The sequence below is a fragment of the Miscanthus floridulus genome, chromosome 12, assembly GCF_019320115.1.
Source record: "Miscanthus floridulus cultivar M001 chromosome 12, ASM1932011v1, whole genome shotgun sequence".
In the NCBI taxonomy this organism is placed as follows: domain Eukaryota; kingdom Viridiplantae; phylum Streptophyta; class Magnoliopsida; order Poales; family Poaceae; genus Miscanthus; species Miscanthus floridulus.
Genome location: NC_089591.1, coordinates 83,128,643 through 83,139,843, shown reverse-complemented (window position 1 = coordinate 83,139,843; position 11,201 = coordinate 83,128,643). Strand labels below are relative to the sequence as shown.

At 51.3% G+C, this 11,201-nt stretch overlaps 3 protein-coding genes and 1 non-coding gene across 5 annotated transcripts; 3 read left to right on the top strand and 1 right to left on the bottom strand.

Annotated features, from left to right (window-relative positions):
* The first annotated feature begins 28 nt into the window (after positions 1-28).
* On the top strand, positions 29-3,186 carry LOC136497132 (uncharacterized). The gene is made up of 7 exons (XM_066492918.1): positions 29-517; positions 1,000-1,052; positions 1,239-1,331; positions 1,415-1,638; positions 1,976-2,042; positions 2,683-2,790; positions 3,029-3,186. The coding sequence occupies exons 1-7, from the start codon at positions 100-102 to the stop codon at positions 3,047-3,049; spliced, it is 984 nt and encodes a 327-aa protein (XP_066349015.1). The 5' UTR covers positions 29-99; the 3' UTR covers positions 3,050-3,186.
* Positions 3,187-3,320: 134 nt separating this feature from the next.
* LOC136497131 (pentatricopeptide repeat-containing protein At2g03880, mitochondrial-like) lies at positions 3,321-5,000 on the bottom strand. Its single transcript, XM_066492916.1, has one exon. The coding sequence runs from the start codon at positions 4,893-4,895 to the stop codon at positions 3,321-3,323; it is 1,575 nt and encodes a 524-aa protein (XP_066349013.1). The 5' UTR covers positions 4,896-5,000.
* A 2,716-nt stretch (positions 5,001-7,716) lies between these two features.
* LOC136497006 (uncharacterized) lies at positions 7,717-9,576 on the top strand. Of its 2 annotated transcripts, none has more exons than XM_066492791.1 (2): positions 7,717-8,506; positions 9,087-9,576. In XM_066492791.1, exons 1-2 carry the CDS (start codon positions 7,775-7,777, stop codon positions 9,213-9,215), a joined length of 861 nt encoding a protein of 286 aa, XP_066348888.1. In that variant the 5' UTR covers positions 7,717-7,774; the 3' UTR covers positions 9,216-9,576. The 2 variants fall into 2 exon arrangements, with proteins under 2 accessions (XP_066348888.1, XP_066348887.1); XM_066492790.1 differs by having other exon boundaries at positions 7,725-8,506; positions 9,084-9,576.
* A 1,277-nt stretch (positions 9,577-10,853) lies between these two features.
* TRNAS-AGA (transfer RNA serine (anticodon AGA)) lies at positions 10,854-10,935 on the top strand. The gene has a single exon. It is a non-coding gene; the product is annotated as a tRNA-Ser (tRNA).
* The last annotated feature ends 266 nt before the right edge of the window (positions 10,936-11,201 follow it).

Sequence of the window (11,201 nt, the reverse complement as noted above, 5' to 3'; positions counted from 1 at the left end):
TTATCGCCTCCGCGCTCTAATGGCCTCACACCCCGCCACGCAGTAAACGAAACGACGGGCCCACTCCCCGACGGTTGACGCCCTCCCACGCCCCATTCCATGAGGCAGCCGCACCTCTCGCCGCAGCTCTCCCCCTCCCCGGTCCTCTCCTCCCACTTCTCGCCGCCGGCGACGGGGGCCTCGCCCTGGCGGCGGCGGCTGCACCGGGGGCGGGCCTTCCAACCGCCGCTCTCCTCGCTGCGGGAGCCCAACAAGGCCACGCTCCGCAAGGCGTCGCCCAACGTCCCCTTCCGCCTCGGCGGTGGCGGTGGAGGGAGCGGCAGCCCCAAGGACCGCCGCCCCTCCGCCGACGACAAGGCGGAGGAGGCCGAGGGCGCTGGCGGCGCTGGGGCACTCACAGGGACGCTTATCGCAGGAGCGCTACTGGTTGGTTTCGTAGGGGGGTTTGGGGCGGCCGGATACGTGTACAAGGACCAGATCAACTCCTTCCTCACGCAGTTCTCAGGGTTCATTGACGGTAATGGATTACTCGAGCTTTGCTCGTCAGCTCGTATTTAGTTATTTGCTTATGCTTGTTTGAGCTTCCCTGATGATGGGATACCAGTGGTTTGGATTTGGATCAAAGCCACTGGACTAAGGCTTGCTTGGTGAGATGATAAGACTGCATGTTTTTATTGCCAGTTTCAAATAAATGCAAGTCTTAATTAGCTGGGTCGTGAATTGCTGTGGCAATTAGCTGAGTAGTTAATAGCATTACCATCAACCTTTACCCCTGTATCGGATCCTACTATAAAGTCGTTGCACTCTCTCTCATTTCAGTCATTTTGTGCACTGCCGCTGCGCAATAATATCTAACTGTGTTATAAATGGAAAAATAAGGACTGCTGAACTGAACAGTTGCATGTCTTCGCTGCTCCTTGTTTGATTGTCATGGAATTTTTGTTCATATCCCTTAGTTGGATTTTTTAGCTAAACTGTTGTGTTGTCTTACATGGGCAGGCTATGGTCCAGCCGGATATGCTCTGTTCGTACTTGTATATGCAGGGTTGGAGGTATGCCCTCAATTTAGCAGCCCTCATTCTTGGTGGTGTTTGTTATAATGGCTTTTTTCATTTCCATTGCAATAGCTGGTCAACTACAGATAGTGATATAAAGTTGAAAAGGTTTTGCCACATGCATATCTTGGGTTGGAGCTTTAGCTTATGAATATTAATAATATTATTTTTCCTTCGTTTCAGGTTCTCGCAATTCCTGCAATACCTTTAACCATGTCAGCTGGTCTATTATTTGGTAGTGTGACCGGTACAATTATTGTTTCAGTCGGTGGAACAGTAAGTACTTCACATCAGTAGCACTTGTTTTGATAATTCTGCGCAAACTTGCATTTACTCACTGAAATTTACTGCCTCTGTAGCTAGCTGCAGCGGTGGCCTTCCTTATTGCTAGATACTTTGCCAGAGAGAGAATTCTTAAATTGGTTGAAGGAAATAAGAAGTTTCTGGCAATTGATAAGGCAATAGGTGAAAATGGATTTAAGGTTGTTACTTTGCTTCGTTTGAGTCCCCTGTTACCTTTCTCCCTTGGGAACTATCTATATGGCCTGACTTCAGTGAAGTTCTTGCCATATGTCTTGGGCAGGTTAGTTTCTACTCTCCTTGCTCCGATTGTGGCATTATCTGTGGATATCAGTGAATGTAATTTGTAATTCTAAGCAAGCTGCATTTAGTGATAAATTGTCTGTTGTTAATGTCATAGTTTCTTCTGCATGTTTCATGTGATGCAGTATGTTAATGCTTTTCTGGAAGAGTTGTAATTTAAGTGACTAAAGGAATAGAATATATGACTTATGCGAGTATCACTTTCTTGTTAACCTTGCTTGGAACTTTAATTTTGTTAGGGATGATGCCAACACTATAGTTGTTTTCTTGAAAAGCCTTGTTTGCTCTGATATCCACTTTTTGTTATTCCCATGCAGTTGGTTGGGAATGCTTCCAGGTTCATGGGCTTACGTCAGTGCTGGTGCATTCGGGCGAGCTATAATTGTGAGTTCTTAAACTGCTGGTATTTTAAGTCCATCTTCAGTAAAAAAAATGCACTGCCAAAATGGTAAAGGGGATTTGCTGTGTAATAACCACATTTTTGTGCCATCAAGGTTTTCAGCTTCTAATAGCTGCTAGGCAGTGTTATTCCTTGCCATATGGGTAGCTCCTGCTCTCCTATATAGGACTTACTAAAAGTTGTTAACTGTTTCTGTTCCATGTAACTCGGAGTCTCTCATTATGCTGATGGTCTTTCCTTTCTATAAAAGTATCCAGCATGACAATTCTTTAGATGTTCTATCATGCAATAATACTTGAGATGTTCACATCTTTTGCCACTTCAAGACATTGATTTGCAATTTACTTCCTGTTCCTATTACTGTTTCCATCTTTGGCATAGCAGTTCATACATTTCATGAGAATATCATAATCTGGTGTTGATAGTGAAGTATCCACATAGCTCTGTTGACTCTTAATATAATGTCATCCTGTCTGTGTGAGGGCTGGTGAGAAAATGCAACTGGAACTGGCAAAGTAATATCTATCGATTTTTCCTATTTGCATAGCAGCACAGCTTTTGTATGACTTGAAAAAAAAATGTATGACTAGCTCGAATAATGTAATTGCTTTCTTGTTTTTACAGCAAGATGAGTCGGAAATTGGTTTGGGAGGAAATGGACAGCTATGGACACTGGGTGTTGGGTTATTGTTTACAGCCATTGCTGCCACTTATGTAACGAGGCTCGCAAAGGTGAGGACCTATTTTTGCATGGACCACATACCTATATAGGATAAGTGGCAATTCAAGAGGATTCCTGGAAAAAAGCATGATATAACAATATAAGTATATAACATGTTTCTGGTATCCCCCAATAACAAAACTTTGCGAATACTCGGGGATTATTTGCATGTGTGGTTAATTTTTTACTCTTGCAATTGCTTCAGGGTTTAGTCAATACTGACTGCTCTCTTGCGTCTGCCTTTTTCAGGATGAGGAGATCGACGACTAGAATGGTAGGATACTCTAGTAGAAAGGGCCCTCTGGATAGTATACTAGCACATTGTACATCACTGGCACCTTTGGACTTTGGTGCAATCAATTCTAATAGAAATTCAGAGCAATTTTCTGAGGGAATCTTCTCTCTTCTTGACGTGGTGTCGATTCTCATTGAACAGAAATTCCTGTTTCTCGATACCACCAATTCGCTGTATGGTGCACATTCATACCAGCTAAGAATCTACCAAGATCAAAGAGCCGAGAGCCGACTTCGCCGAATCTCCCTACCAGTAATCACCACAAGAGCACTCTCCACCTTTCATGTGGTGGAAGCAGTTCGCATCCCTCAAAATAATCTCTCTACCGTACACCTTGGCGACCATCTTGATCGCCGTGTGACAGTCGCCACACACTCGGAGGTTCTTGAACACGCGGATGGGTGCGGCTGCTGGCACAGCGAGCAGCCCGAAGGCCACGGCGAGTCTCTCGCTGTGGTACGCCAGCCCCCTCTGCCTCCCCTCCGGCGCCTCGTCCTGCAGCGCCCAGTCCGTGTCCGGCACGTACCCCTCGGCCCGGATCCTCTCGGTCATCTCCTCCACTTTGCGGTAGATCTCGGCCGCCCGCGGGTGCCCGCGGTCCTCGACGTGGAACAGGTGCGTGACGCCGTTCACGCCCACCCAGCTGCACCCGGGCTCCTTGGTGACCCCTCTCGCCTTCATCAGCGCGCGGATCCTCGCGACGTCGCCCCATCTCCGTGCTCGGGAGTAGAGGTTGGAGAGCATGACGTACGGCACGGCGTCCGTCGGATCCAGCCTCCACACCATCTCGGCCGCGCGCTCGGCGAGCTCCGCGTTCCGGTGCACCCGGCACGCGCCCAGCAGCGACTTCCACACCGTGGCGTCCAGCTCCGTGGAGCTCCGGTTTAGCAGGTCCATGGCCTCGTCCAGCCTCCCCGCCCGGCCTAGCAGGTCGACCATGCACGCGTAGTGATCCGGTCCGGGAGCGATGCCGTAGTCGGCCACCATGGACCGGAAGTGAGCCCGGCCGGCGTCGACGAGCCCGGCGTGGCTGCACGCGAAGAGCAGACCGATGAAGGTCACGTAGTCCGGCCTGCACCCGGACCGGACCATATCGGCGTAGACCTCGAGCGACCGCCTGCCACGGCCATTCTGCGCGTACCCGACGATGAGTGCCGTCCAAGTGATGGTGCACCGCGCGGGCATCGCGTCGAACACCGCCCGCGCGTCCCGCAGCGCACCGGTCTTGGCGTACATGGACACGAGCGAGTTCCCGACCGAGCGGAACGGCCCGAGCCCGAGTCGGACCGCGGCGGCGTGCACCGACCGGCCCACGTCGAGCATGGTGGAGCCCGCGCACGAGCTGAGGACCGCCGCGACGGCGAACTCGTCGGGCTGGACCCCCGCGGCGACCATGCCGTGGTACGCCCGGACGGCCGCGGCGTGGGCGCCGGCGCGCGCGAGCCCCTTGAGGAGCGAGGTCCAGGTGACGACGTCCCGGCGCGGCATTTCGTCGAACACGGCCCGCGCCGCGGCGGCGGCGGCGCCCCCCGCGCGGGGCAGCCTGGCGTAGGCGTCGACGAGCGCGTTGGCGACGTGGAGGTGGAGCGCGAGGCCCGCGCGGAGGAGCAGCGCGTGCAGCGCGGCCACCGCCGCGGGCGGCGGGCCCCGCATGAGCGCCGCGGAGTTGAGGAGCGGCGGGAGGGTGTACTCGTCGGCGCGCAACCCCCGCCCGCGCATCTCGCGGAACAGCGCCAGCGCGCGCGCGTACAGCCCCGCGCGGGCGCACCGGGAGATGGCCGCGTTGTAGGCCACCACCCCCGCGCCCGCCGGCAACGCCATCGGATGGCCGCCGTGGGATCGTCAGTTACTACTAGAGTGGAAAACGTGCGTCGAGTACGGCTGTACGGGTACGGCGATGGCGCTTCAAAGTTGCATGCTTCGTACACGTCCTAGCTAGTCGAAGCACATTCTTGGCGTGCGCAGGTCCACGGCGGCGCGACTTGTGCAAACCCATCCAACAGGAGTGCACCATGATGAAGAGGCGACATGGCCATGGCGCAAACTGCGCTGCTGGCTGCGGTCAGTGGCGGATGCGGGATAGGGGGCTAAAACAACAGAGATGTTGATTTGCACGAAGATTTAACGGTGAAATCAAGTTTTTGCTATAGTAATTAGCATTGAAATCAAGAAATTAGGGAGCCCCAGACCCCCTTTGGATCCGCCACTGGCTGCGGTCAACATCAAGCAGGAGTACTGGGTGTGCACTCCAAAAAGTCCAATCGACTAGTACAATCGCGTGGGTGGCAAAAAAACAGCAACGACGTGCGGCGGCACGCCCCGCGTTTGTTTTGCTGCCGGCGGCCTAACCCATAGACTCTTGCGAACAAAATCGATCCTCCGCTGACGACTTCTCCGAGGCTTTGTTTGATAAGCACATATTCATCTTAATTCACACGTGTTAAAGTAAATTGGAGTAGAAATAAATTAAATTTAGTTATGTTTCACATCAACACATGTGAATTGAGTGGATACACGTACATCTAAAGAGGCCTTAAAAAAACGATGGGCAGGTTGATTTTCTCCGCTAACTTGGGCAGACAAACGTGTAAAGCGTACGCTAAGCTTCGGGATGCTGCAGCCTGTCCATGACCACCTCAGTGAAAATAGTGAGACCATGGATCTGCTTATCCAGAAGAAATGCACCACGAACGCCAGAGACACACTAGGATGACAACAACCAGGCCGTTGGATTTATCACTTGTTTCCTCTCCCTTTAAAAAACTGACATCATTGACATTGCAACTTGCAGGCACTACAGAAAAAAAAAATCTGGGGGTTAAAACTAAGCCCTTGAACCACATTTATTTTGGCTTATACTGATGCTTACGCTGAAATGCCGTAAAAAAAACATTAGTTCGCTAAAAAGTACTGCTGAAGTAGTGGAACAGAAGAGGGCCTGATTCGATTCGGACATACCATCGTGATTACGAGAAATCGACGTGCCGTTTTTGGACATCATTCCTCTCGACTCTCGTATTCTTGGTGACAGGAAACAACTGGGAGCCGTCGACGTGGACAGACTCGTGCCTTTCATCCCCTTCGTTAGTTCGTTTCTGGCTTCCAGCGCCAGCACTCCGCTCCAAGGGCTCGGTGAACATTATCGCACTACTAGCACGTAAACGCATTGGATTCTCGTTTTGCCAATGATGACTGCCACGATCTGCGAGCTAGCTCGGTCCAAAATCTTGATACAAAAAATCTTGATACAAAAAGTTATCAAGTAGAACATGTAGCTGTCTATAAGTGTCCAGTGAAGTTCAACTGTGGACTTTCCGGAGAAATCAAATCAGAGATGCTGTAAATCTACTCGGTCCATTTCCTGCCGAAGTAAACCCACGTGGAAATCGAATGCCCACGGATCTATAAAATTGGCCGTGGTTTACTGACGACCACTGAATCGCGATGATGCATCATTTTAGAATTTAGATGACTAGTCGCATTGCACAAACAAAAAGGAATCAAATTCCTGAAGAAATGAACCACGAACGCCAGAGACAAACTAGGATGACAACAACCAGGCCGCTGGATTTATCACTTGTTTCCTCCCCTTAAAAAATAACATCATGACATTGCAACTTGCAGGCACTAGGGGGGGGGGGGGGGGGGGGGGGGGGGGGGGGGGAGCTAAGCCCTTCCGCATTCATCATCATTATTTACCATCATTTGACTACGAGAAATCGACGTGCCGCTTTTGGATATCATTCCTCTCGACTCTCCTATTATTGGCGACAGGAAACAACTGGGCGTGACTTCTTTCATCCCCTTCGTTTCTGGCTTCCAGCGCCACCAGTCCACTCGAAGGGCTCGATGAACACTATCGCACTACTAGCAGTCTAGCACGTAAACGCATTGGATTCTCATTTTGCCAATGATGGCTGCCACGATCTCGCGCTCACTCGACGGCTCTACTCCATCTGAAAAACTGCTGCAGTCTACCAGAGAAACACTGCTGCAGACAAATCAAACGAGATGAGGGGTCTGTGCTCCGCAAATAAAAAAAAAATCCGAATCTGCTTTTTGACCGCCCCACAAATAAAAGAGACGAGGAACGAAATCGAGTCGTTGTAAAAGAGACAAGGACATTAAAATTTACAGGTTTGCAGCCACCGGCCGCCGCTACCAAGCACACGTTCTGCTTCCGCATGCAGGCCTCCAAAAATCTGGTGGGTTCATTTCACATTTCGCTATCAGAATTCAGAATGACGGCAGATTCGACAATAACAACCGGTTATCTATCAGAAATACTCCGGTACAACCAAGCTAATAAATACGAAAAAAATCTCGACAAAGAAAAAAGATTTCGAGTAGAACCTGCAACTGTCTACTAGTGTCTACTCCGTAGTGAAGTTCAACTGTGGACTTTCCGGGGAAATCAAATCAGCATGGTCTTTTACCTGAGATCTGAGATGAGATGCTGTAAATCAACTCATTGCATTTCCTGCTGAAGTAAAACCCATGTGGAAATCGAATGCCCATAGATCTGTAAAATTGGCCGGTTTTTACTGACGACCACTGACATCGCCGATGATGCATCATTCTGATGACTAGTCGCATTGCACAAACAAAAAGGAATCGAATTCCTGACCCTTTCAGCCTTTCTCCCCCAAACGCCTAAACTCCAAGCAACAGCAAAATAACCACCGTTTCCTTGCAGCCCCATGCAGCCCCGCGAATCTTCGGCCCCCTTCCCCACCCGACACGGCACACCAGACTCTGCCCCTTCCTTCACCTCCGCTCCTCTTTGGCCTCCGAATCCCCGCTCGCGAACCCTAGCCGGCCTCCGCGAGATGGACGAGGACTGGGAGCTCCTCCTCGCGTCCCCCAAGGCGGCCGAGCCGTACGCCGGCGGCGGAGGCGGAGGCGGGGAGGACGACGCCGGCGCCATCAAGCACGACTACTTCGACCTCGGCTCCGACGCCAAGTACCCCCGGAGGGCATCGCTGTCGAAGGAGGACGAGGACGAGGACGGTGTGGAGGAGGGGCTTCTCGGGGCGTCGGACAACGCGAGCTGGGTGGAGCCGGACCCTGACGACCTTCTCTTCCCCGGCCGCGACCGCGCCGCGCTCTGGTCGGACTCGTCCTCCGACGGGGAGAGGCCCGAGGTCGAGGCCACCGATCCAGTGGAGCGTGCCACGGAGGAGGCCGGGGTCACGGCGGCCGCCGCGGCTGATGCGGGCGAGGGGGCCGTGGCGAAGGGGGGAGGACTGGTCCCGTGGTGGAAGCTGCCGCTGGACGCGCTGCGGGTGTGGGCGCTGCGAGCGGCGAGGAGCTCCTGGTCGGTGCCGTTCGCCGTCGCGCTGCTCGGATTCGCCGTGCTCGGGCGCCGGCTGTACCGGATGCGCCGCCAGAGCAAGGCCGTCGCGCGCGTCCGCCTCGTCCTCGATGAAAAGGTGACGCCTTTCCATCCTCTTCCCTGCAAGCGTCTTGCTTGTGACTTGTGGATTTCACCTTCTTCACACGCTGCTTCTTCCTGAGTCGCTTAGAAACCGATACGTACTGAGCTTAGCAGTTAGCAGTATTGTGAGCTTAGATGCTCTTCGTATATATTTTTCTTTCACTGAATAAACGATGTGCTGCCTCACGGTAGCTGACTGTCTTTGGAGATGCCCGTGTGCTGTTTATGCTGAAGCCCAATCACAGAAAAGAAACAAAATATAATCGATATAAGCTTGTATTCCTACTCCCACAATTTGCATTTGTGGTTGCTTCAACTTATAGGACTTTGTTATAGAACGTGAACGGATTATGAATGGCAGAGCAGATGTAAAATATCAGAGTATTCCTAGATCGACAATTCGACAAATCATTGGTTGGAATGTTGGGATTAGATGCTCGAATTGATCCTTATCCATGTATCCTAGTTTTCTCATCCTTTATTGCTTACCTCTGTTTTCACTTTGCGATGCTTATTCTCTCTTAGACTCCTACTGACTGAAAGTTTTTTCCTGGGCTTATACGTCTCTGTAGAAGGTCTCCCAATTCAAGGGCCAATCATCACGTCTGAATGAATCCATGACGATGGTGCGGCGAACTCCTATAATAAAACCTATGCTTCCTGCCAATGGAGTGACTCCATGGCCTGTGCTGGGGCACCTGTGAGATGTGTGATCAGTGACGTGATAGAGCTAATAATACAACTGCACCAGCCATGCAGAGACGCTCTCACCTTGCTACAGGCCGGCATATTATGCAATGCCCAGCAGCAGATGTACTGGCTGCTTGTAATTTGGAACTACACACTTGTGGAAGACCTTGTAAGTTTCCGTTCACGCGGAATGATATTTAGGCCTGATCTAGTTTGCGTTTCTTTTGTGTATACCCATGTTTATATTTTTATTTTCTGAATCCATATATCATCGATCTTTACTTATGTGCTGGAGATGTAAATGATTGAGTACCGAGTACCCATGGACCATGGTACTATGGTAGTGTGATGTATATGACTATTACCCATAAATCAATGCACAAGTGGAAGTTAGATTATGTGCTGGGCATCATTTCATCACCTTTGATCTAGTTTTTAGTCACTGCATCGACATTTTCGCAGAAGTGCCTGGCTAAGACTGTCTCCAACGAGGAAGACCTAAACGTGAGACGCATTCGGTAGATTGAGTCATGCACAGTAGAATGGATAGGCAGCCAAAACTCCCGTTTTCCAACCGAGGACGCAAAAGAGAAGCAGAACGGCGAGCTCGGCCCCGGCGCGGGCGCGCTCGGCCCCGGCGAGCTCCGCCCCGGCGCGCTCCGCCCCGGCGAGCTCCGTCCCGGCGCGCTCGACCCTGGCGAGCTCGGCCCCGGCGCGGGCGAGCTCGGCCCCGGCGAGCTCGGCCCCGGCGCACTCCGCCCCGGCAAGCTCCGCCCTGGCGTACTCCGCCCCGGCGAGCTCGGCCCCGGCGCACTCCGCCCCGGCGCGGGCGAGCCCCGGCGCGGGCGAGCTCGGCCCCGGCGACGGTCGTCCCCGAGCTCGTGGTGGTGGGACCCGCCGGAGGAGACGCAAAGGGAACGAGAGAGGACGCAAATTTGCGTACCGTGTTTGGTTGGACGCAAAATGGCTGCTGTGTTTGGGTAGTCCGTTGGAGGTTGATTTTTCCACGTAAAAGCACTGTGCACTACCCAAAATGCGGATGGGTCACGGTTTGGGTAGTCCGTTGGAGACAGTCTAAGGATTTCAGTGTATCTTCAGAAAAAGGTTTTGTCCAGGAACATTACGTTTGGACTATCTGAAAAGTGAGGAAACACAAAGCGCAATGTGTCATGGCTATGATAGATTTATGTTGAAATGCCACCGGTTCCTACAAAACTGGGTTGATCATCCCATCGTTCAGCATTTGGATTCTCAGCAGTCAGCACTCAAAAGCAACTGTTCTACAGGTTCTCTCTCGAATACTAAAGCTGAAAACAAGGTTCCTGATTTCCATGTAATTAGTATGAATCTACATGATGTATCAGTCTAGAAACATTCCTTGAATCCAACAAATCTGGCAGAAACTAAGTTCAGGCTTTGGATCTGAGAATGGGCCATGTCTTGCCGTCTAGTTTTCGAGCAATGGCATATAGCCAAACTCGAAGTCTGCATGGTAGGTCATCAATGCCATAGTACTATCTACGTGATGCTAGGAAAAATGTCGTGCTACATGAGTTATCAGGGGTAACTTAATTTTACAGCATTATCAGTGGACTTAATTTTACAGCATGCATACGCGTTCTATTGAGTGTTCGATGACCCATGACATCAAAGTGGTCGTGCCGGAGTGGTTATCGGGCATGACTAGAAATCATGTGGGCTTTGCCCGCGCAGGTTTGAATCCTGGCGACCACGTTTTTTAGTTAATATACTTTTCATTTTTTTTTCTTCTCTACTATATACTTTTCATTTTCCTCACACTGTTCATGTTTGATTGCTGCTGGCGCCGAGGCAGTTCGTGCATATTTTCTTATTTTCTTTTTCATTTTATTTTTTCTTCCCTACGGAGTACTATACTTTTCATTTCCTCAATGTTTGATTTCTGCTGGCACCGAGGGAGTTCATCCTTTGGGCTTTGTCTGTAGGCAGGACCGTCCCTGTGGCTATACGCTCTTGTGTAC

What these genes read in the sequence shown, in the direction of transcription:
- LOC136497132 (XM_066492918.1), top strand. Translation starts at nt 100, where the DNA reads ATGAGGCAGCCGCACCTCTCGCCGCAGCTCTCCCCCTCCCCGGTCCTC. An exon ending in TTGTATATGCAGGGTTGGAG is followed by an intron (nt 1,053 to 1,238) that starts GTATGCCCTCAA and finishes CCTTCGTTTCAG; the next exon opens with GTTCTCGCAATTCCTGCAAT. An exon ending in TTGCCATATGTCTTGGGCAG is followed by an intron (nt 1,639 to 1,975) that starts GTTAGTTTCTAC and finishes ATTCCCATGCAG; the next exon opens with TTGGTTGGGAATGCTTCCAG.
- LOC136497131 (XM_066492916.1), bottom strand. Translation starts at nt 4,895, where the DNA reads ATGGCGTTGCCGGCGGGCGCGGGGGTGGTGGCCTACAACGCGGCCATC.
- LOC136497006 (XM_066492790.1), top strand. Translation starts at nt 7,775, where the DNA reads ATGCAGCCCCGCGAATCTTCGGCCCCCTTCCCCACCCGACACGGCACA. An exon ending in GCCTCGTCCTCGATGAAAAG is followed by an intron (nt 8,507 to 9,083) that starts GTGACGCCTTTC and finishes ACGTCTCTGTAG; the next exon opens with AAGGTCTCCCAATTCAAGGG.